The sequence below is a fragment of the Echeneis naucrates genome, chromosome 15 (assembly GCF_900963305.1).
Source record: "Echeneis naucrates chromosome 15, fEcheNa1.1, whole genome shotgun sequence".
NCBI classification, from domain to species: Eukaryota; Metazoa; Chordata; class Actinopteri; order Carangiformes; family Echeneidae; genus Echeneis; species Echeneis naucrates.
In genome coordinates, this window is record NC_042525.1 from 19,279,301 (window position 1) to 19,306,107 (window position 26,807).

At 40.5% G+C, this 26,807-nt stretch overlaps 1 protein-coding gene across 3 annotated transcripts in view; it reads right to left on the reverse strand.

Moving 5' to 3' along the window:
• LOC115055161 (attractin-like protein 1) overlaps nucleotides 1-21,881 on the reverse strand; it is a 160,115-nt gene extending 138,234 nt beyond the window's left edge. For all 3 annotated transcript variants that reach the window (XR_003841665.1, XM_029520685.1, XM_029520686.1), the window contains exon 1: nucleotides 21,158-21,881. Coding sequence is in view for 2 of the 3 variants with exons in the window: in XM_029520685.1 (XP_029376545.1) it covers nucleotides 21,158-21,402 (245 nt within the window). In the remaining variant the exon portion in view is untranslated. The remainder of the gene's footprint in view (nucleotides 1-21,157) is intronic.
• Nucleotides 21,882-26,807: the final 4,926 nt, after the last annotated feature.

The following is a 26,807-nucleotide window of genomic DNA, read 5'->3' on the forward strand; positions in this document are numbered from 1 at the left end:
GAAGTAAACTCATCTTTATTTCTCAGTATCATGTGGTTCATTTGGTGGGTTCTGTCTAACGTATCAAAGTTGTTGTGACTGTGAGTGGTTGAGAGTTTACTGTTTGTGTCGACCTGTCTGGGCCACCATACAAACCATACTGCACAGCAGTACATTTTATTTCATGAGCCTCACATATCACTCTCCTCTGACTGTAACGTATATCTACAAGAGAGTAATATGTACACCTTCTCGTCAAAATTGACAGGTCCTTTGATCTTAGTTGACCTTTTGACCCCTCCCCTCTCGACCAATGAGAGCGTTTCCCCGCCCCCTAACCACTCCCCTAGTGTGTCCACACCCCTAGAGATGAGGTCACAACCAATCAGATCATTCGAGGGCGGGTATGAGCAGAATGGCGCAAAATTCATTTCCAGGCAGGACAGGCAAAGAGGTAGGACGTGTTTTGCTAGAGTGAAAGGAAAAAACTTTAAGTGTTGAGAGCAGATTGAGTATATATTTTAAAAAAAATCGATGATATTCACATGACACAGAGTGTTTCTCTCCCTCTCTCTCTCTACAAAGAGGGAGGATATTCACAATACAATGATATTCATACAACAAGATAGAAAAAAAGAGTTAAATAAGGGTTAGGGTTAGGGTTAAATAATCTGAAAGTTGTGTTTTCTCCCTATGAAGGGCTACTCACTAGGGTCTTTGTAAATCAGGGCTGAGTGGAAAAGAGGTAGGTTTCGTCCGTTGTTCAAACCTATGTTGTCTCCCTGTGAAGGGCTACTCACTATCATTCATGATAGAAAGGAGAGGATATTGACGAGACAATGATATTCACACGACACAGAGTGTTTCTATGACACTTACAAAGAACCAGTTATAATGAAATGACCAGTGAGTCTGTCTTCTCATTCCAACACTCTAAGGTGTTACAGCTGGCAAAACAAAACATGGCGTCGCTGTGTCTCGGGAAAAGAAAGTCTTGTTTATCTATGAAGGGTAAAAAAACTGTCAGGGTGAGTCTCAGGGACTCTAATGTGTTTATTACATCTCGTAAAAAAAAAAAAAAAAAAAAAAAAAAAAGACCCATAAAAAAGTTTTGTTTGTCCATGAAGGGAGAGTATATTCACAATACAATGATATTCACTTGAGATACACAGAGTGTTTCTCTATGAAGTTTACAAAAAGAACATATATATATATACTCAATTTGCTCTCAACACTTTAAGTTTTTTCCTTTCACTCTAGCAAAACACGTCCTACCTCTTTGCCTGTCAGCCTGTAAATGAATTTTGCGCCATTCTGCTCATACCCGCCCTCGAATGATCTGATTGGTCGTGACCTCATCGCTAGGGGTGTGGACACACTAGGGGAGTGGTTAGGGGCAGGGAAACACTCTCATTGGTCGAGAGGGGAGGGGTCAAAAGGTCAACTAAGATTAAAGGACCTGTCAAGTTTGACGAAAAGATGTACATACTACTCTCTTCTACATGCTAAATGTCTGCCAACACACTGCTCACCCAAAGCCTGCGTCGCTTGTCAAAACCCCCATCTCCTCTCAGGTATAAACCTGTAAACTCTGGGTCCATTCTCCCTAAAGGAGGGGGGAAGGGGAAGGTCATCACTCTGCTCCCTGTTGAATTAATCTTTCCTAGTGGTGAACAACAAGGTCAGAGAATAGATGCCAAGCATTAATGTTCTACATTCAGATAGTTACGTATTCCTCCTGCATTGCCTGAGTGAGTCCAAAAGTCTTTATTTTTCTTGTTTTTATATTCTAGCTGGGAATGGAGCTGAAACATTACGTGTCCCATGGCCATGTATAATGCCTATGTTATGGTATAGTGCTTTTTTAAGGTGTTATAAACACATGATGCTTCATATAAATAGCTTTTAAAAGCTATTTATATGAATTTATATTACATATGTTTTAAAAGCCAGACACCCTGCTTGGTGTTGCTATCTCCAGGTACATACATCCTGTTTACTAAGCATTCAAGGACACGGAGTCCACACTGCCTTTGTCATATAGATTATTGTTCATTCTAATGGCCACTTTTAAATTTCCTCTCTAGATATGCATAAAAACTCAAGTAAGATCAAGTATGTAAATAAAGAGTATGGAGGTTGTCAGAGGAGCCAGACTCAGATGAGGAGTCAGTTGAGACCACAATTACAGAGCAGTATGGCAGTACCAGAAAGGTTAGAGTAGTTTGCATCTTTTATCTGTTATGTAGTTTATAGTGATGGGAAGTTTGGATCTTTTTACTGACTCAGGTCTCGTTCAGTAAAATGAACGAATTGTTTCGTTCATTTCATTTATTAGAAGCAGTGTGGTGCTGTAGCTGTCGTTTGAGTAATATCTGAAAAAGCACAGCTTTCAAACACTGAAGTACAACATGGTTTGCTTCACTTTAATACACAAGTTTGCTTTTGTTAAACTACTGAGTGTCAGGAGGGTGCGGGAATGAGGACCCAAATGCAGGAGCACGAGAACCAGGTTCAAGGTGAAAAAATATATTGATTATGAAAAAAACCCAAAAACATCTGAGGCTGTGGAAACAGAACAGGCCTGAGAACATGGATCGAGACAAAAGACTATGACAGTGACAAGGACACAGAAAACGACAAGGATCTGACAAGGGCTAGACTGAAAACAGGACTTAAATACACGGTGACTAAACAAGACACAGGTGAACCACATTAGGGCAGGGAAGGCAATCACAAGAGGGAAACTGAACCAGAAAAAGACTTTCAAAATAAAACAGGATGTGACAACACAAATATAGAACTCAATCCCTGACACTGAGCACCCTTTTGGGCCATAGCCTACTGAAGCTGAAAATACTGAATACTTCATTTGAAAAAAAAGAGATTAAAAAATCTCATTCCATGATCGCTGTTCACTTTAGCCTACCTGTTCGTTGAAGACCCACAGTGTATGAATTTGTTCCAACGGAAAGGCATGACTACATAGCTAATGTTAGCTTTCGTGCTAACGTTAGATAGCTCTCCTCACTAGTAATAGCAGCATTGGTACTGTTACTGCTGTAACCACGCAAAAAATGAACGAAAGGCCTGAAGAGCCATAGTTATGAGTCATGAACAAATCAGTTGCACCTACACTGAGAATACGCAGTGGTCATGAGACATGTGAATGCGAGACTCAGACCCGAAGCAATACTTTATGAGTTGTGAATGAATTATCTTCGAGGGGTGGGGGTCCTTAATAGATTGGTATGTTTTCCTCCTGGCCTGGCTTCTACAAATCAACCTAACGTCTCCCTGAGGACTTTATTTGTTCATTGTTCTGACCTATTATTAATGCTTCTGTAAGATAAAGGAAACTACCATGGCACCTAGTTGCCTATTGGAAGTTGAACTTGTGTTGACAAAGCCATGTTAGCATTTTAAGAAGTTAAGCTTGCAACATATTTTTCCTCCACAGTTTCCATGTAGGCTGTGATAAATTCCTTACTATATTTGAATGCTTCTTGGGTCATGTCCATCAGCATGCTTTGTGTTAGCAATACAAGTCCATTACTTTTTAAGATATTGTACTTTTTGGATGCAGCTTTTTGAATGAAGTTGAGTCCAAATGTGAGTCCAGTTCACATGGATCATTCATCATAGTATAGCGAATAAATGTACGTAACTCCAGGAGGAGAGAGAGGTGGCATCACACAGGAAGGTTTGAATGCATTGTCCATTAGCTGATTCACACCAGTTACTTGCAGAGAGACTTAAGTCTGTATAATAATAGTCATCTTTAGGTTTCCTCATGTTCTCCACCAACGCTTCACAGCCTCAGGTCCTGCTCCGATACAAAAATCTATACATTACTGCAACCTAGATATTATCTGGCCCATCGCGGCATCCTGCTTCCAATTTCCACAGCGTTTATGTTTGTGTTACCTTCAAACAGCCATCTGATAAAACAGTGAGAGGTATTATCACTGACACCTCTTAAACGCTGTGCAAAACTCAAAGTGGATAAAATATACAGAGCGCCTCAGCAGAACTACATAGAGCTGGTGATGGATAACCAGACAACCCAAAAAACAGCTGCATTGTTCACATTAAAGAGCATGCACTGTCGCACAGACACAAGTTCCTGGGGTCCCAGATCTGAGGCCACAAGTGAAGATTGAGAGATCCTTGCAGTGTGTGTGTGTGTGTGTCTGTGTGTCAAGGGAGAGCAAAAAGAAGAGATGAATGACCAACAATTGAATAACCTTGACCTTCTCTGCAGATATCCTTTATTAAAAATCAAGAAAAGCCCTACTACTGGGAATAACGAGGGCAGAGAGTGAGAGTTTGTGTGTGTGTGTGTGTGTGTGTGTGTGTGTGTATGATTGATATTGCTGGGTCTCAATCACCTACAGTATAGTCACGGTTCAATGGCTTTCACACCAGCATATCATTCATCCCCCCACCTTTCCCTTTGTCTCACTCTTTCTTTCTCTCTCTCTCTTTCTCATTCTCTGGCTTTCTCTCTCTGCCTCACACACACACACTAAAAGGCACAGGCACACCAACACACACGCACACACATACTTCATAAGGACCCTGTAGCTCAAATAAGGTCAAAGAAAAGCTAATGGGAACATGGCAGACAGATTTCAATAGCAAACAAGAAGGAAGTAAAAGAAGAGGTGAGGAAAAAGGACAAGGGAAACGGGAAAGAAGGAAGGAAGAGAAGACAAACAGGGAAAAATAAAAGGATAAAGATGGCAATACAAAGGGAGAAGGAAAGGTAGAGGAAAGTAAAGAAGGAAGCGATTAAATAAAAAAAAAAAAGCAAAATTACAGGATAGGGGAAAGAAGAGGAGTATAAAATGGGAGGGAAATGTAAGGAAAGACAAAAACAAGGATGAAATACTCATTTCGTTCTTATTTATTTATTTTTCCCTCAGGATTAATATTCCCAATAACCAATTACTGATTACTGTTAAGGTCAAGTGTTAATTTTCCTGAGTCAAAGTACTGAACTGAAGTAAAACACAAATCGTTTTGTTCTTTCTTTATATTTACACCAAGCTGCATTTCCTGAGATCAGGCTTCATTGTGAGGGAGTGTTCACTACAATACTACCGCAGAGATGATGTTACTGGAGGCAAGCATTTCAACTTTATTCCACTGAAATTACATTTGCCTGGAAATGTTTTGCATATGCAATGTACTAGAGGTTTCAGGGGAAAATAGTGACTCAATAAATATTCACTTTACCTTTGGGATCTAGATTAGATTCCCCTGCTAGTCTCCAACCTAAACAGTCACACAGGAATTTTTCTCAATGCGCTGATATGTTCCACTGGAGCATCTTCTGAAGTAGTGCTCCTATGGAGACAGGCTTACCAGACCCGGGTTGCCGTGGTTACAGTCACAGCCTCCTTCCCTCGGTTTGGTTTATAAAAATGTGGTGATGATGGTTCATTTAACCACATTCTCAACATCTTTGCTGCCATGGTTACAATAGTAACAACATGGTTAACTCTGATGAAGGGTCATGGATAACAAAAAGAACATAAATTGCTACTTTCTTAGGGGATTTTAAAATCAGCCAATCAAGCAATCAATTAAATCTTTAATTGTGGAATGAAGTCCATAAATACACAAAAGAATAAAACAAGGCAGAAAAATAATATACAATATAGCTGGCATTTAAAAGAACTAAATTTACATACAGACATTTCAGCCAGTGCACCCTAAGTTTGGAAGGTCATTGTGGGGTTAGAGTGCACCAAATTCATGCTGTTTACGGATTCATCCAGACGTTGGATACACTTATACATTAGATTTGTTGGTGCTTCAAAAGTGCTCACTCCTGCAGTGACAAGCATTTGGCCAGCACTGACCTGGCTGTTTTCTGGGTAAATTTGAGGAGAATTCCCATTGCATCATTATATGCAACGTGAGACCTCTGTCTTGATCTCTTATGTCATATTTGTATGAGCTGTATGAGATTTGTGGAGCCATTTACCCACCCCAACTCCTCCTGAAATGGACTTTGTCGTTCCTTAAATATCATTGCACTTCAAAGTGATGGTCATAGTTGGGGACAAAAGTAGTCATAATAACCTTTTGGCGGACGGCGTGTGAGCTTGTTTCTTGGGCTGTCACGTTAAGAATTAGACTTTTATTTCAGTTACAGTTGAGCATTGCGTGCATGCAATCCAACCTCCAGGTGGCAAAAGTGTGTGATGTAGTCAGGTTGGAGCCAAACAGCTCCTGTAGTGACTGAGTCATACATGGACTAGCAATGAAGCACATTTCATCCTATGTGAACAGGTGTGACCTTGTTCGGGACCTCGTTCCTCTGTTCCTGCACCTGTCCTACATATATTGAACCAAACAATGGAGGCTCTCACATGGGTTTTATGCCAAACCATGTGGGGAAATGGAACAGCACAGAAAACTCTTCAGAAGCTGAATTTGAAGCATTTATACCCCTGGAGTTATCTTAGAACAGGAACAGTGGTTATTATTAATTAAGAACACAAACTATGAGTACATGTGGGCAAAACTCAGATGTGCCACTACTTGTACTAAAACCAAATCGCATACATCCATTAAAGTTAAGGACTCATAAAGACTGTCAGAGTATCAGCTTGTAACCTGAGAGGAAAGGTGCAGGGCTAATGTAATCATTAGTTATGTGATCTTCCCAGCAGTGCTATATTTTAAGCTTTAGTTTTCACATTTTCAAGTTTAATAGTCCTAAGGCAGCGGTTAATACAGTGACTCCTGCAGGAAGTCATTAGGGAGACGGGTCTGTATTCTTAGGTTAAAGCTTGAGCTGTGATGAGGCTCCACCAAAGAAGCATGTGGCTCTGTTTGCTCAAACATGAGGGGATGAATATTTGAATATGACTTTCACATCCCACAGTGGCAGATGGGTAAAGCAGAGCCACCTCATGTGTATGGATGTCTGCATCGATATGCAGCCCGCTGTGTGTGATAGTGGAAGAGGACGGAGGTTTGTGTTTCTTTTCACCTTTTCTTGTCCATTTCATCTTTCCCATTACTTCTCGCCGTCTTTTTCCACCCTATCTTTAACTTTCAGCACAACACAGCATCAAGGCCCACACACACCCTCGAAACCTTGAACGAAATTTGAGCAGTTCATTACTTTCCATGACATAGCTTCCTGCCCTCGGCTACAACCATACTAATATGATTTCATCTTAAAACGAAAGCAACCTTCAGCATTTTAGCTCCATTTCAGGCATACTCCATCCGTGCAAAAACATCCACATACATGGGGAGGCAGACTATGTTTTCTTGATTTGAAAGAAGGAAAAGAAAAAAATCTCTTTGGTAGAGCAGGCATCAGAAAGGCTCAGTCCCTCCACAGTGGCTTTAGCTTCACAGTCCCTTTCTTGATGACATCCTCCTGTCCCACTACCTACCTGCCTCTCTTACAGTCACTACAATAAAGGTTAAAATAGCAAAAAAGGAAGAGCAGAGGCCAACTTCCTTTGTTTACTACAATTTTGAGCTTGAGCCGAGGCTGGTAAAGTTAAGGTTTGTATCCTTGAGGTCAATCCTCAGTAATACACTGAAAGTCTAACACCTGAGAGAAACATTCAAAAGTACTCACAAATATTGGTCTAATGTGATTTTACCACACATTCAAGGCACCCGAGGAGTGCCTGGATTTGTCGATGATGTGGGTTTGATACTTATTAAGTCCACTGTTTTTGAAGTCAAGGGCTGGAAGACTCTGTATAACGCTGTAAGAACTATATCTCAGAGGTGTCTTACAAAATGTTCAGACAGTTTTGGAAAGTTTCAAGGGCGTGGGCTCAGTTCAGTTTGAAATCCAATAGCCAGATGAAAGACCTGAAAACTGGGGGATGGAAGTCAACATTGAGTTCATTTGCAACTGTTCATGCACAGCTGTGTGCTTGTGCAGAAACAGGTTCAAACACTGAAAATGAATCCTGCTGTAATTTCTCCTTTTGACAATTTTAAGTAGTTTATCACTTAAATAAGACCTTGAATAAAAAAATTGTGTTCTTTTTTTATTTTTTCCCACACTCTCTCAAGTCTGTAGTTGGTCAGAATATGTATGCAAGTGTATTTGTTTGTGTGATGTTGTATGTTGCGCTGCCCCTAAAGTGAGCCCCATCACATACGGTCTGTATTAAAAAGCTATTGTGTGTGACAGAGCTGCAAAAAGCATCGCCATGGGAACTTCAGTCACTATCCTATGTAGTTAGCCTCTCACTCACTCACTAATGTACAACACGTACAGACACACACACAAAGACATGTACCCAAAAATCCCGACACCACCCCCAACGTAGACTTTACTGAATCTTCAACACATTCCAACACCCAGTGTGTCATAGATCTGACCTTTCACATTCAAAGCATTTCACATCCAAAAACAAAAACATAAGGGAACAAAAAAATTTATTTTAATTTAAACGTTATGAGTGCCAGAGGTGGGCTGTTAACAGATCACCAATATGCTGAATGATCTGCATCAATAACTGCCACAAGTCCCCAAAGAAGTCACTGATAATGTGAGTCCTGGTGAGAACAAGGCTGATTTATCTATCACACACACACGCACATACACAGTGTGTGAGGTCTAGTGAATGATGAGGAGCATTACGTAAAGCATTACTCATCTCACAAAGCAGTTACGGCACTGCAGCCCATGCTGGAATGTAAATAGTCACAGTGTTCATTTTCGAACCTCACAGCTATATTTTTCTACCCAGGACATGTTATGGTGTGAGAACAGGGTCACATTATCTCATCACACGCTCTCTGCAGTTGAACTGCAGTTGAACATTACTTTCTCCTGTCCAGTTAAATTTTTTTGTAAGTTTAGATTCATCATTCTTTGTTCAAATGACTGGATCCTCATTTAGCAGTGTTACACCTTTTTCTAACTGATAGAAGAATGTTGAATGTGCAAAATTTCTATGTGCTTATTGTGGCCGTTTTGGTCGCTGCTTGCATTGGACTGCTCAGGTTTCACCTGCAGCGTTGCAAGTCTTTTATTTGGGGGTGGAAAAATCTTTCCAATGCTTCCATCAGACTTTTCCTCTGCTACAGAATAAAAGGGTCCAATTTAACTTTTAGAGTCGAAGCTCTTACTCCTACAGACATAAACTGCCACAATCTGAACAAAAAATATTCAGAGTGCAGAGGAACATCATTGAAGCTTTGGCACGGGGGGGCTTAGGCTATAAGCCTCATCTGTCATGCGGATAGACATTATCGAGTCTTGTGTTCATTTTGGATGGGGTGAAAGTACCTGATGATGCCAGTTAGTTTCTTTTCCTGTGGCAGTTGGATTACTGAATCCTCACAACCAAGAGAACAAAAAATGTATTATCAATAACCTCTGGGCCTCACACACTGCACAGAAAAAGATGGAGTACCAGAATGATCACAAATGTGAACACAGATCACTATCTGGACGTCATCAGACACCCTCAGTCAGAGTTCATAAGACTGCCCTTGAATGAAATATTCTGAGAATCGTCCTGGCTTTAAGACAATGGTCCATGTCCTCGTCTGTTGTCAGTAGGCTAACTGTTAACTTCATCTACATTTCCCTTCAAATGTCACCAAGTACACCAATACTGGGCACAATCGCTGAAATCCAACAATACTGAAAAATAGCCAATTCTAACAATAGGAAGGGCTGAGTTGAAAATGAAAACAGCTTAAAATTACGATGCATCTAATGTCAAATTTGAACTTATATTTAAACAGCCTTTCTCAAACCATTTTGAGAATGGTCTTTTGGCATACAATCACACATTTTCTGTCATCTCGGAAAATTCCCAAGACAACGGAACAACAGCCTTTGTCAGCTATTAATTGACTAGAACATAATTCAGTTGTGAAGCAGCGGAGCTCCACTACTCCACCATACCGTAGTACTGCCATATATCTGTTCAATCGCAGCATATCAGTTACACGCTATAGTAACTTCGTGCCCTCCTATCCAGAACATACACATAAGCCGCAAACTGTTTTCTACTGTGCATTAAGTGGCAAAGTGCAAATCAGTGCTGACAGAGCATGCCACCACCTACAGTGAATATCTCTAATTATGTTTTTATCTTCTCGAGATCTCTGGAAAATTAGCCTGCTACCTTGGGAAAACGGAAGAAATAAAATGTATGTCTTTATGAGCTGTTACCTCCCCAATTGGTCCAGGGGTATGGAGGGAGGTATATATATATAGTTGGGATTTAAAAGAAATACCAATCACCACAAAAGAAAAGCGCTGGAGCCGCTCTTGCTCACGTTAGAAAATGGCTTTTATTTAAAAAAAAAAAAAAAGGAACCAAATAAACCATAAATCACTGGTCTCACCAGGATACTCTATAAGTACCAAAACTGAAAACACTGGTCCACGCACATACCAAAAAAGACCAGGAAAGCAGCAATCACAGGTAGGTAACACCTTTCCACAGAAAGGCCGCTCAGAGGAATTTGAGGCACCTGTATTTGGATTTGGGGCAATGCATCCTACCTGGGTCTGGAAAGAGAGGATGAGAGACAGAGAGCATGGCAGCCACACTCACAAACACACACACACACACACACACACACACACCTTGCCACTAGGGCCGTAACATGAGCACTTAAAACTTCCATATCATTCCGACTGGATGATTGTTTATTTGTCACTACACTAAATAGAAGATAAAAATAATGTGTTAGCAAATCATATGTTATATACACATACATATCGTTTCCTTTTTTTAAGAGTTAACGATTTGAATCTCATTACATTTAAATATGTAGTTTCCCCTTTTTCCTTTATCTATATTTGAAATGTTTTACCAGAGCACCCTGAAGGCAGCACGTCTTCCATGGGAGAAAAAAATAAGATCCTTTTTCTTTCCTTTCAGGGCTTCCATACAGTAAATATAATCATGTCTAATGGCTGAGAGCCAAGCACATGCATTTCACACATGATATAACTTAATATCGTATCAGCTTCCTTTTAACAGGCCTTGAGAGAACAAAATAAATGTTATGGTTTTTCCTTTTTAATTGTTATATATATAAAAAAAAAAATAAACTAAAAAACTAAAGCAGGTGGCAAAATGCTGCTTAGCACAATAACAGCTTGAGGTCCTCTGATCCTGAGCACAGCTGCTATGAGCACCAGGCTGACCACCTGGCAGAAAAAGATACGACATAGAAAAAAGATGGCTCACCCTCAGGCAGAGAATGTTTATGTGCTATCACAAATACTCCTATTCACACACACACACACACACACACACACGTGTCTGATGTAGAAGACAGGAAAACAGAATTGAAGAGGAGTGAGAGTTACAGGAGAACATGGGCAAACAACCAGAGACACAAACACAAACAATCCCGGTCCTGCACTCACTGTAAACACACCCGCAAGATGTATACATACACGTGCAAGGAGGGAGAGAGAGAGAGAGGGATATAAACATACTGGATAAGATGGACAATAAGGCAAAAGAATGCGAGATTGTGTGTGTGTGTGTGTGTGTGTGTGTGTATGTTCACATCTAATTGTATGTGTATAGAAAGAACAGATGGAACGACGGGAAAAGGAAGAGCGTAGGAAACAAAAAGTGGCCAGAGAGAGAGGTCTGAATCCAGACCGATGCTCCCTGTGAGGAAAATAGCTCTGGCCTCAGCAGAGATCCTGAAGATCATCCACACACACACACTTGTAAAACAAGGATAATAAAAGCATCCTAACCGTAACCTTTACTTTAAAGTCAAGGATCAACACAAACCTGCACTAACACAAAACTTTTTCTAGAAAAGCTTTTAATGTGCACTCAATACTTCCTGTGGTTGCTTGCCAGAATAAAAGCCTTGGAGCAATGAAACATTTGTAAGGCTTTTATCATGAATTACAGTGCCCATGGGACGTCGAGAGAAACAGACACTCTATAACTTAGTGTGTGTTGTTGTACAGTGCATATACATTTGGCTTCATGGTTCAAGTCATCTTGAGCAGGTTTTAAACAAACCTGGCACTTTGAAAACACACCTGAGCTTATTTGTGCCCACACACACACAAATACACTGGATATTTGAAATCAGTCACAGTGAGGTGCATAACTGAGGTATCTTGACATCATCATTATGAAACCACTATTAAGGTTCATTATAGGTTATAGATGCCATATTTCACATTGCATTAGAAATAAAGGTTTTGGGGCATGTTAACATGCCCACAACCACTTTTTATAGGATAAAAGACCTATGGGCAAAATAAGCAGTGAGTGTGATGTCTCGGAAGGCTATATCCATCCTACATCCAGTATTCTTCAGCTTATCTGAGGCCAGGTCTCAGCAGTAGGCTAAGCAGGGAATTCCAGACAACTCTCCTCTCTGCAGCAACAATTTACAGCTCCTCCTATGGGAGCCCAGGCCAGATGAGATATGCTGTTCTTCCAGCAAATTCTGGGTCAACCCAAAAGTCCTCCAAGGACTGCCCTCTGCAGTCAAACGATTTTTTGCAAAATTTGTTACATTTATGGACCCAAAAGAATGATCCCTGATGGCTGTCGGTCTCAACCCATTAAACCGTTACTTAGTGACAGCTAATAATATTCTGGTCATTTATTATCAGTTTGGGAGAAAAGGAGAGACATGAGTGCAGGCTGATACATACACAGAGGGGTTCACTGTCCCAAGATGATTATGTCATAAGAATACACCTGCCCCGTCGCTGTAAACTGCTACAGCCTGAGGCAGGAACATTGGAGATTATGATTCATGGTATGTACATGTCCAGTCCAACTGAGTGTGTGTAAGTGGGTGCATGCACATACATGTGGTACCCTTGATTTCACTCTCATCATAGCGGGATTAACTCACAGTGGACAGATGGCTATCCGATGCTCCTCCCTCCCACTCACATGCTTTCTCACAGACACACACTTAACACAAACGTGCCCACACACACACGCAAATACACTCTGCAACTCAGAACGGGACGTTGGTAACTTTGGTTCAGGAGCTCATTGCATACTGCCTGAGGCTTAAACACGCATAATCACACACATACACACCCAGACGCGCCATCACATGCACTCACATGGGTTGAAGCCAGTGACAGCAGATGATGACTCTGATGTCAGAAAAGCACTCTACTCTGTTCCCACTCATCCTCACTCTCACTAAAACACTCATGTGGCTGTTTTGTCCTGGAATGGCTTCTTTCTCTGCGGGTGCAGGAGTCACACAGCCAGCAGAGAGTATATTTAGATCTCTGTGTCTGTGACTGCCTGTGCATATTTGTGACTGTAATTTATTCTAAACTTTATGAGATATCATGTTTACACATGGACAGCTTGCAGGCTGGATCTTCTTTTCACACATTCAGAAACATTTCTCTCACAGTTATTATATTTTTTTCTCAGAAACTTTCACCAGCATCCATGTTCACTTCGTTCACAGTGTTTTGGTGTGTCTGAGTAAAATGCAGCAGAACTTGGTTTTCTTGGATTGAAATTTCCTCCATGGGGGTGGGCCTGGTGGCACAGTGATTAGCTCTATCACCTTGAAGCCTTTCCTTGTTGAGCTAGCATATTCTCCTCACACCAGCTCTCCCTCTCACAGTCCAAAGGCATGCAGGTTAACTGGTACCTCTGAAAGAATGAACATGAACATGATATGTCCCATACTGCCAGAAGATGTACCTGTCTCTTTCTGGTTCCAGCCCCCCCTACAGTCCTTTTACATGTTGATAGAAGCTATGGCATTTTTTAATAGCAAGATGAGAAATTGAGCTGACGATGCAATGTAAAGGACAAAGCACTGTCGTGTTGTTGTTGTAATTGAGAGGCATCACTACGTCAATATGTCTTATTTTAGCCTCTTATTTGAGGGGTTAGGTTGCCTCGTTTGTGTAATGGTGAGTATACCTGCTTGGTATGTGAGAGAACAGGATTTGAATACCCGACGGGGAACCCCGTGGAAAGAGGTTAGTAAAAAATAAAAAAATTGAGGTGTTAGATTCATAATCCACAACGTACATTCAAAGCCAACAACCTGCTCAGGAGGACACCTTCCCTTATCCCGAAAGGAGGATGGAGTATGACAGTCTGTGTTCAGAAGCTGAGGTTTAAAACAAGCAGTCTGGACGTCTGTGACTGTGTTATGCCCCAAAACCTTCAGTCATGCCTTAAGCCCCGCCCATCTGGTTTCAACCTTGCAGGATTTGGTTTTTATCTGAGTGTTTATCTGAAATCTTGATTGATAACACTTGATACATTTTTTTTATTTGCTTCTGGTAACAGTACCTGTTACAGGGAGTGGTATGAAAATAAAAGCCTTGGTGTTCCCATTAAATAGTAGATATATATTTAGTTTTCAGTTTTTTGGGGTTTTTTTTGCCTAATTTGCCTTTAAACTTAAAAATTTATTTTTATACATATTTGACAATAACTCGTTTATCATCAGTCATTCAAGCTTCCATTGAAATGACAGGGGAAAATCCTCATGACAGTCATTCACGTTGAAGTGATGTGGAGAGTTGACAGGGAACTGCAGGCTCCAACATCATGTAATAGGATTTCCATGTTACCATAAAATCTGAACTGCGCTAACAGTATTAGTGGACAGATTATGTTAGACATTACGTAGAAGGGTTTACTCTAGAGTGACAAACCTATTTGACAAATAAAAATGTAAAATTGTAGGTTTCTATGTTTGTCTTTGATGGATGGAAATGTAAGATTATTTTCATCCCAGTAACTCTCCTGGCTGACTCAAGGAGGATGTACATTTTTAAATCCCATTTTGTTGAGTGTTGTCTCACCTCCCGAGTCATCTCAGCCCATTTATCAGGCTCCTGGGTGATAAATAGAGCTCACTCGGCTCCAGTTGTCTAAGAGGCTAAAAGCCATCCATTGTGGCTGGTGCATAGCTGACAATGTTTTTACAACAATAGGTCAGCAACAAGCAAGACATCAATATCGCCATCATGAACATCTTTTTCCAGAGTCTTGCTCTGCTTTCCATTGAGAGATATTGACTTGAAATGTTTCATCAGTTCATTTCAGTCTGGCTTCCAGTGTTAGCAGTGGGCTGCACATGGCATTTGAGAGACAAAGTGAGATTAATGCGGGAGATTATTTGCAGGCAAACAGATTAGACTTTGATGCACCGCATTAGACAGTTTGTTGTTGAAGCTGCCAGATGTTGGCGTCACATCTGTCCTCAAGTATTCCACAGCCTCCTTTCCACCACCATGAGGTTAATCAGGGATAAACAGGTAACCTATGTACTCTGCAGAAAGGCTTCCAGCTCTACAGCGTCACTGCACTCCAGCGTGCACACGCCAACAGATTGTTCCTTCTGACTTAAAAAAAAAACAACTGATGAATGTGTTCGAACCGAACATTTAACCGATTTAATATTTGAAGTGTAGGAATATATATTTTTTTTTACCTTAGATGATTGAGTCAAACCGCAGACATTATTTTGCTTCTAAAAATAACCTGCAGGATGCGACACATCAATCTACTACCTCTTACATTGAGAAAAACAAGTGCACTTTTGTCCTTTAAACATCTTTAAATGGCAAGTGCTGAAGTAGCAGATGTTTTGAAAATGATATTTCAACACCAACCAGACATGTGATATGTGCCATTAATGTCCTTATATCAGAATGATCTAATATGCATAGTATTATGTGTCTATGCACATACACAACTCGTTGCATATATATTTAATTTACATATACATTGTCATTGTCATTAAATTAAGATTTTACAATGTCAGTATTATTGTTTTTTCCCAATTATTTTAAACATATCTATCTTCCGTTTTTAGGAAAAATACAGGAAAATATATCTATATAGAATATTGACATGTAATACAGTCATCTAACATATGTCTACAATACGGGCATATAAATCCATAAGTTCTAATAGGTTTCATATGTAATTTTGTGTGTTTATGTACACACATATATTTGATGTTTGTATAAATATACCTGTGTATTAAATTAAATGAAACTCAATTAAAAGTCCATTTTCTATACTCTAAGCTCCTCATTTTTCCAATATAAACTATAATAGCATCCTTAGTCACTCTTATTGATAAACCTAAAGGAAACCACCTTGGCATCTTAACTATCTTTAGCTTAGTATTGGCTTTTCTTCTTGTTCTGATCCCATTAGCAATAGAAATGCCTCATGCACCCATCAGATACGATGTTAAGTGACTGATGACATTTTGCAAACATTTACCGTTCTTGTTAACATTATACTCTTTACAGGAAATCAATTATTGAACCTCCGCAGGACTGTCCACGGTGAACATATTCTTTTTTGACTTGAAAAGCTAATTACTGTAAAATTAGTTATTAAGAATCTGTCAGCAATTTGTCAATACTTCTGTAAAGTCTCACAAACACAAACACAAAGGCCACCGTTATTATTTCTAAACATAAATACCTAATTTTACTCAACTGTCTCTGTGTATTTTTTCAAAGGAATTGGAAATTCGCGCTTTCTCTGTTGCTCTTCCAAGGAACAGCACATAGAAACAGCTCTTCATCATCTCATGGCCATCCGTTGGCCACAGTTTGAGTGTGTGTGTAGGTACACAAAGACACATTTCTATTTTATGTAGATATATATGGAAAATTTTGCCAGGGTAAGATAATTGAAATGCTTTTCAACTTCCACAGGCTCAACATGTGTAAATGTTTTCAGGACTGAAAAAAATTGTATGGGAATTCATTGTTCACTGTCAATATTTCCTGCAGACACTTTCAGCAAGCCAAGTCTCACAAACCCAGTGCACACTACCTGCTGGGCAGAACAGATAACTCTAAGAACCAATTTCTTTTTCTCGGCAGGTGGTGGAGACCAAGCCAGAGTTAAAAAAAAAGGAAAGACTGGACTGAAATTCATGAAGTACACACAAACAACAATCAAAATGGATGCTAACGTTCCTCTGTGTCTACTGGATGTGTAAATGCACAACTTTTTCACAACACATTAATCATAGCAGCTGCATATGTCAATAACTTCAGGGCTTCTATAGAGTCCTCATGCTCCTTGTTTAAAAGCAAATCAATATTATAATAATAATTTGTTGAGCTTTCCCTGCAGGGGGAGAACATATCAAAGAACAGTTGTCAATTGTTTCAGGAGGCAATGGCATCAAAAAGGTTTTTGTCATCAAGCCACAGCAAATAGCTTTCACATAAATATAGTGCTATGAGGGGAAAAAAACTTAGTCCAAGGGCTCCAACAAAGCACTAAAATGAATACCATACTTTTACAAGTGCAGAATGATTCGCTGGATCGTGGTCGAAAATACTTTAAATCTTCATTTATGCCTTGCTGATGAAAGAACTGCAAATTGAAAGATAGGTCAGTGGCTTCTGTCAGTGCCATTGAAGAAAAGGGAAGTAGTAGTAGGAGGGCAGAAAAGAGTTAGAGGAGACAGAGAGTAAAAGAGTCACACAATGATTTATCTTTAGTTTAGAAAATAATTGGACTTTTTAGATAAAGGTGTGAGATGCTGCCTACTAATCTGCTCTTATCAGGATCTTAACATTTTTGTTGTTCTTCTGTGTGTCTCACAACAACTTGTGTTTGTTTTGTATGTGAGAACAAGCAAGATGTTATCACAAACAGATAAAGAAAGAGAGCGAGAGAGAGATAGAGAGACTGTCACTGGAAAACAAAGGGTGAGACTGTGGTCTAGTTTAACCACACAGAGCACCGAAACCTTAAATCAGTATACAAACAGAAGCCTCCCTATTTCTCCTTTATTGGATCTGTCTGTGTGGATATGAGACTCAGGGTTGTGTGGTTATTTTTTGTATGTGTGTGTGTGTCCTAGACATCCCTACTGCAATCCAGTGACCACTGAGGTTTGTTTTGGGTTGTTTTTGCTGTTCCATTGAAGCACAGATCTTTTTCTCTGCTCCACTGCTCCCCAAATAATGAGAAATTATTTTTTTCAGAACTCCTTATGATTCCGCTTCTTCTTCTTCTCCTCCTTTCACAGCATTCACCTGTCGAGGTGAGTATCGCTCTTGATCCCGTTGGGCTGTAAACCTCCTCTTTTTCCAACTGATAAAAACACATCTCTTGAGAGGTATAGTTGAACACGTACCCCCAGTCACCGCCGTCCGACAGTTTCCACTCTCTGTGGAGAGCCTCGGGCGCTGGAGTCTGAATCCCATAACTTGTGATAAGTCGTTACAGGAGTCTCGCGGATTACCACAGTCCAGATGATAGAAAATACTCTATTTGCTCTCTCACTGTGGGGTTTCCTCTCCTTTCACGAAAGCAGAGGATTACGTCCTACCTCTTCTCCAGTCAACCTGTAAATTACTCGCCCTCGAACGATCTGATTGGTTGTGACCTCATCACTAGGGGCGTGGAAACGATAGGGGAGTGGTTAAGGGGCGGGGAAACGCTCTCATTGGTCAACTAGAGCGGGGTCAAAAGGTCAACTAAGATCACAGGATCTGTCAAGTTTGACGAGAAGGTGTTCATATTACTCTCTGCTATTTATTAGTGTTGCTGCATATGATGTTACTATTGCTACCGCTATATATATCTGTTGCAGATAGCTGATGTGTGTTATTGAATAATCAAACTATAACACCCATTTATCCAGAGTGATGTTATTTTGAATAATTATTGCTGTTAATAAATTCTGTTATGTTAAACCGTCGTTGTTTGTGATTATTGTGGCTATAATTGTGACAGTTGCTGGATTTATAACAGCCAGTGCTTGGATTTATTCCTTCTGTTAACCCTTTTGAGATTTGATATTGATTTTGCTAATTTGGACATTGGTCTCTGGTAACAGCCCTGAAATGTACTACTTATAGTAAATAATTCTATATATCAATAATCATAATCATGAATATGATGATATCATAATCATGATATTAATTGCGAATCTCCAAATTACCCCTACTAGTGCACATCATAAGTGAACAATATCAAATCCTCATTGCTTTGTAATCTAACACATGTTTTGCTTTACTTAAAACAGATATTTTTAGATATCTTATTTTGTAAATAAGCCATATATAAAACTCATCAGGAATGAACCATTGTGCAACTAGATGAACGTGGGAGGAGAAATTCAAAGATGTTGTGGTAGCGTATGGTTGACGGGAATTAGTTGGTTGACTGTAGCATCCAAGGCAATCCCACATTACTCCTACACTATGTTGTTTCAAAAATAAATCTGTCTTCTGCTCACAAAGCATTGAATTAACTCTTCCTCCTCATTGTATCCAGCATTGAATAGTGCGTGAAATGTGATGACATTTTGAGACATGAGCTGATGCATCTCAAGCATTCCTTCCACTCACACAATTTGCAACATTGTTTCAGTTATAGATTTCAGGCGAACATCCCATCAGAGGGTGTGATAAACTAGCCCCCACCTTCCTACAAACACACACACACACACACCCTATCTGTGCTAAACTCCTCATAATTTCAGTGTGTGAGAATGCAACTACTTACTATTACAGGACAGTAGCCTGACACTGGGACCGAGACAAAAGGCTCATCCCTGTGGTATTGTTTGTCTGTTGTGTTCACAGCACTTTCAACATTCACGTTGACTGAGAAATCGATACAATCCTGAGGAAAGAAAGAACCAGGCTGAAACTCGACCATCTCTCCATCTGTGCATGGGCAGACCAGGGCTTCTATGTGACTGTGACAAGGTGAAGTCATCCACCCTAGAGAGTATGGGGGATGAATAATGCCACAGAGAAAGATGGAAGGAGGGGGACCAGAGTCAAGGTGAATGGAAACCCCACCGCTGGTCTGTTAGCCACATGGTCTAACACTCAGCAGCTGTAGCTCAGCAGGTAGAGCAGGTGAAGCACTTACCCCGGGGCTGGCAGTTCAATTCCCAGCTCCTTATGTCCACTCATCCCTGAGTGAGAAATTGAAACTTCAAATGGGTCATTTTTGAACAAGCAGCCAGATTTACTATTCACCATTCACTTTCAGTCTTAAAAAGTACAGCTAGAGTGTAAATGCTGTCTCAAAGAACAAGTGTTTCCACACTGCGCTGTGTAACACAGCATCAGAATTAAAGGGGAGTCACTGTGTGACTGTAGAGGCAGCCATCACGGTGATTAATTGATATTTCAATGGCTGTGTAGCTGACTTTCCTTGGAGTTCGCATGGGAACAGCAAAGCTAGTCATGCTTGCAGCTGGAAAGGTTTTTCAAACGCAGTAATATGAGAAGAGCCATTAGAACCAATCTGAATAAGTCGCATTGCTTCAGAAATACACATCAAAATCTGCAAGGATGGATGGTTTCTGCCTCTCCCAGAGGGGATGAGTGAAGATCATCCAGACTAATGACAACGTCACAAACCGCCGAGGATAAAACCCAGGTTTAAAAACACGAGCGGCTGATCAAAACCTTTCTCATATTTCAGCTTTACAGCCCAATAATATCAACCTCGGAAAGTCTCTGGGATGGGATGCCGGTCGTGCACTTTCTGAATCTTGATTTATTTTTAAAAGAGCATCTGCCTGAAGTCTGCCAGCAGCATAACTACAGGGCGGCCGCGAGAGAACCAGCTACTCTGCTCTGCGCTCGGAGCAGCAGACAGCAGTGACCCGTCTGGGCATTAAAATTGCATGTTGTCATATTTAGAAAAGTTTTTTTTCTATCTGCAGCAGTTGAACTAATGACTGCTGCTAATGACTAATGACATATATACGTGTTTGGAGGCCATGTGTGGCACTTGCCTCAGGAAAGCGTTTATACTAAGACAAAAAAAGAAGGCTATAGAATTTCCTGCATAACTCAACAGCAGTCTAGCAGCTCAATCAGGTTTGCTACGGCATTAATTACTCCCCATACATTTCTGGATGGACAGCCAGGTAACACCCTGGACTTTTGTTCAGCAGACACAGGTGAATATAATCGTTCTCCCATCCTAAATCTTGTGTAAAAGAGCGTTAAACAAACTTTTGAAAATATGAAGTGAAGATTAGCGATGTTCTGCTCTATCAGACAAATATGTGGTCACCATCAGGGAGCACTGATCAAGCGTCTGCTGCTGGTGATCAGGGTTAGGGTTAGGGGTTAGGGGTTAGGAGAGGACAGAGCTGGAGTCCTACAGGCACATGGACGACGTAATGTCCATCACCAACTTACTTGAATCTTCCCTGGCAGTGCTGGCACTGATCCCCGATCCACCCGTGGTCACACACGCAGGTCCCGTTCGAGCACGTCCCTGAAAAACAGGTTTTGTCGCAGGACTTGGACGCCGACGAGGTTTCGGTGTGAAGAACCAGATGAAGCATGACAAATATTCCGAGGTAAGTCTTCAACGCGTCCCGTGCGCTCTTCCGCGGCGACCTGGTCCAGGAGCACAGGTGCGAGCCCCGAGCTTCATCCATGCTCGCGGACGAGGAAGCGATGTGGGTTTCGAACCGTCTCCTCAGGCTGCAACGTGCCCTGCCGGCATCGGCAGCTCGCCGTGACGCCAGTAGCAAGAGAACGGTGATTACGGACGGAGGGGAAGGGGGTAGCTGCGGGACGGGACTGAGAGGCTGAACTTAGATGGAAAACAGTTGGCACCTTAAAATCAAGGCAAACGTCTTCCCGACCTGACCATCTTTCTAGAACAAACTAACACAGTAACACCTTTCCAAATAACTTCTGGTCAAGGCTCCGGTGTAAACACACGGCAGCGACCGGCTGATGCGCCCTCCAAGCCAAACACCACAATCCCGCAGATAAGAATCATAGTAAGGGGCTCAGGTGATCCTTGCCCCCTCTCAGTCCTGCACGTCTTCCCCTCAGACCGGGACTGCTTATCGTAGGATGCGACAACCGCAGCAGCTCTCCCCGGAGAGGCGCTTCTCTGTGTCCGCTCCGCCGCTGCTCTCTGACTGGGAAACTCCAACACAAAGCCCCGAGCATGAGCAGTAAGGCCGCCCGGTTAAAGGGCCAGTTCCCTTTAAAAGTCACAGACATGACATAACATTTTTATCCAGCAAGGTGTCACTGTGTCCCCCTAGATACAGACAGACAGATAGATAGATGGCTAGAAAGATTTTCAAGGACAACTGAGTACAAAAATGATGTCAAATGCAATGTTGTTACCTGATCAACAGCATCATTTTGAATGTTTGCACTAATTCTCCTACACACACTATGAGCCTATGAGCCAAGGTAACTACAGGGAATAATAGCTAATAGTCAATTCTCCTGGAACAATTGCTCTGAGACAGCAAAGAGACAGCATCACTCAGTACGCCCACTAAATCTATTACATCAGTGCCTGATTCAGTATATTGCTCAATTATTATCTATCCGCCTAACTATTATCATCTGCACAACACCAGCTGGAAGAAGTAAAGAGAGCTGGCTGTTGGCTCCCGGTCTGTTTCATCTGTTGTGGGGATCAGTCAGCGATCACTGAACATGGATTCCTTGAAAGGAAAATGATGCTTATATCTGAGCCGAGCCTGTTTTCCTGGATGCATCTGGGCCGATTCCGAGATAGGTTTGATCCTAACATTAAAACCAGACTGACACAGCCGCGACCTAATTCCCCAAACTGTCGCCATGATTTATAACTTTATCTCATTCAGAAAGCTTTAAAAGACAAAGAGAGATTCTTTGGAGGCCAGTTGTGCCTTTGGAAAACAAAGCCAAGATTTGCATCTGTGCTGCTTGAGGGCTTGCAAAAACATGTAGCAAGCCAGAAGATGATAATCCTCAAAACCGAAACACAGACTCCACTCTCAAAGCCAGATATCACCCTACTCCAGCGTGATGGAGAGACTCATATGACAACTGGACGGCTAAAGTTACATATCTGAGTAAACATCTGGTGTGTCACAAGGTGAGTGTTTTGCGTCAATGAAGTAACTGAATCCAGCGACTTAAAAGGCAAATTCATGACTTTGTTACGTTTCACATTTGCACTGCAAAGCCCCACGTGTCCTCCCAGATCACTGTCGCTGTTCTCAAACTCAGCATAGCTGTGTTTACAGTTCACAGTTAACTTTCAAAACCCTTGCAGTAACCTGGGATGGAAAGTTTGGGGATTTTACTAGTCAATATTGCAAATGTCATTGGGTTATACAACACAATAAAAGATCCTTTATCAAGGAAATTTGTTCCAGCTGCAGATGTTTTCAGAAGACCAGCTTAGAAAGACTCTCTCAAACAGCACATTTAGGTAGCAGTGCATTCATTAATAAAGTGGAAAATAGCACAACTTATGCATGGGATAGTTCGCTTAGTGTAGGTGGTGGGGACCAAACCAAAGGTAAAAGCAGGGTGAATACTGACCATGTGTCGATCAGGTGGACACAAACATGAAAAGAAGTGAAAGCAGGATGATGCTTCTTGGTATCTGACAGATTTTTCGGGCTAACATTTTCACATGGTTGGTTCACAACTTCAATACAATCTGATTTCTTGTTTCAAATAGATGGTCATTAGATAGAAATCAGGTTTAAAGCACTTCAGCATTGGTGTAATTTTTCAGACAAGAAGTCCACACCCACTTTAATACACTCTGTAAATATGCAATCGGGTTAATATGAAGGAATTTTCTGGATTTTTTTTTGTACAAGTGTTTTAACCGTAATTTTTAAGAATGCATTGCATTGTGGGAGGACGTAGTTAAATGAATTGTTGTTCAATGTATGCAGTCTGTATGTGTGGCATAAAAAATAAACATGTTTAATTTATACATGTGGTGCTTGTATTTGATCACGTTGCTGTATTAGATGTTTAGTTATTTTAACTCAGCAGAGAAGATTACATTGGTCTGGTTATCAATACCATTTGTCATTCTATTTTAGCATTATACTGGAAGAAAATACATGTTTATTTACCAGAAAAGACTGCTACTATTCAGAATTTTATGTTTCAGATTTAAAGAAACAGTCCAGGGCTGCACAATGTTGGAAACAACTGATACTGGGTTGTTTTTTTTGTTGTTGTTCTTGTTTTTTTTCTGTCTCTTATCATTTCACTGTGCAGAGTCCTGAAACTGTCCATAGAAATTGTGCAGATTTTTCAGTGGTGAAGAAATTTTTGGCAAATGCTGAGGATACACTGTAAATCTACGGAATTATCCGTTTTAGGATTAACGGATAAATTCTTGGTAATTTTCTGCCAGGACTATATCCGTTTTTTACTGATTTTTGTTTTTTTTTATAGTTTTAACTACAGTATATATATATATATATATATATACTATACTTCAGTTACCTCTACTGTATCGTTCCATTATTTTTTTATCTTCCATGACCCAAGGGTTGTTGAAATTCTTCTGTTACTTCTGTTACTGTAGGACAGAGGTGTCCAAATCCAGTCCTGGAGGGCCACTGTCCTCACCCTGCTCCAACACACCTGATTCAAATGATCAGCTCGTCATCAAGCTCTGCTGAAGTCTGATCTTGAGTCACTCATTTGAATCAGGTGTGTTGGAGCAGGAAACATCTAAAACATGCAGGACCGGATTTAGACACCTCTGCTGTAGAACATTTAGAGTACTCCAAAGCTGGCCTCTGGTATTTTCCATTGATTTATATTGAATCAGAATATATATTCATTGGTTCATTCATCTTCAACCGCTTTATTCGTTCCCAGGTCGTGGAGAGTATGATATGGCTAAGTCAATTCATTGTTTTTCTTTTTGTAACTATAGCACCTTATGTGTCATTGTATTTTTATAGTTTGTACAGTTGTTGTCTGTTTATAGTTTTTTATTAAATTGTACGTTTTTTTTATTATTATTATTCTGTTACATAGTGTACAGTGTATCTTGCTGCTGTGACATGAGAATTTCCTTGTTTGGGCTCAATATGAAGTACATATATCTATGTAATGTGAATCAGTCTGTATAGCAGGTGGAGCAGATGTTTCTTTGTTCTGTGTGTGTGTCAGTCCTTCAGTCCAGCATTTGTTCCTGAGTGAGCCGTTCGTTTCATTATTCAATTTCCTGAAATCACGGGTGTTCTGCTGTTAAGAATAGTAAATCTATTCTCCTTAATATGCTCTTGTGATGATTATACTTTCCACCTATTGACTGCTCATACTCATCCAAGCAAATCGAGTGGAAACATATATGTGGAGAAAATCTTCCTTCATCAGCTTCTCCACCACAGATCCTTAAACGTGTAGATTTACTACATCTACTACAGCTTTCACAGGATGTGTAAAACATCCATCTTTATATACTCATTGTTTTTATTTTATTTTATTTCCACAGATTTCTTCCTTCACGCATAACACATTTATCTACAACAATTTATTATTTTGTAACCACTTTTTCTATTTAAAGAGAAAGGATCCATTTAGAATCGCATTTAGCTCTTCATTATTCTTATTCAGACTCTACATGATTCGACCACAGCCGTTATCCTGGCAGTCGGCCGCTTCTTCAAGAAACAGCTGGTTTACTGCAGGCAGGCTTTTCCTCTCCACGCCTCCTCCTGGGACACACAGCACCTTGATGCTACTAGTGCTTAAGTACGCCTTTTTTTCTCTCTTTGTTCTTTTTTTTTTTTTTTTTGCCAGCAATAAAACCTCATCATGAGAATACTGAGCTGGGTTCTGTGATGCAGTGCAAGTTGAGATGAACGACAAGGTCAAGGTAATGGAGATATGCAGCCTTCTCACATCAATATTCATTAATTTTCTGGTGGGATATGAAAGTTAATTGTTGGCAAGAGTATGGTGTCACACGTGTCAGTGTAATGAGTCTTTGCGCAAGGAGGTTGGTTGTTCCTGTTATTTTTAACACATACGGATGTTTAAGTTCTCTCAACAAAATGCATTAACATAAAAGTCATAAAACTCCTGTCTAGTCAGCCTTCATCTGTATTTCTAGTCTGAAAGGCCTAATCCAAATGGGCTGCACAGATCTACCAGTTTAAAGCTCCAAGGGACAGGAAACAATGTTAGCCTCTGCCTCACTGTTAGCCTGTGGGAAATGGTTTGGTTTGTTGTTATTCCTGCTGCTTGAGTTGAATCCAATTATAGATCATTTTTAACCTCCTCCCCAGGGCCAAAGTAAGAATATTGATTGGCTTACACAAAGAACCCACTGTGAGGAAAATGAAAAAGAGGAAGTAAAAAAAGTAATATTGATTTTTGACAGTTTGTTTATAATTAAACTGCAGAATGGCTAATTGTGCTGGAGAGATGCGGATGAATGAGAATTATGAGGATATGCAGATAAATGCCATGCCACTGATTTGCTATAGTTTGCTATCCTCTTTCCCTTTGTGCTCACATTCACATATTTTACCACCAGCTGCATTGTGTTTTGTAGAGCAGATGCACCATAAAAACGTGCGCGTTAATTCCGCATATTCTGTCGTTATGGCCATTTTTCTGAATGAGCTGAAAGAACACACACACGCAGAATGACAGCATGGGCACAGTTGGTAGATGAAAGACAGAGAGTAAGTAAAATAGGCCTTGAGAGAATATTATAAAAAGATTATCACTTTTGATTGATGCTTACTGCCCCCTTCTGTTTTATAGCTGCTACTGCAACTAAAACAAACTGAAATATGAGAGAAGAATGATTTGTATTTCACCTTGGAAATAGGTTTTGGGTTTGTTTAGTTTAGTTTTTAGTTTTTGTTTTTTTTTTACATTTTGCATTTAGTCCCAACGTGATGGGCTTTTTTTACCTGATCTTTCACAACACTTATTCATCATTGAAGGTAGTTTGCTCAGGGCAAATTCCACACAAAAGACCCCAGGCCGGGAACCGTACAGGTGACCTTATTGTGGGCCAATAGCACTAACCACTATGCTGCTATGC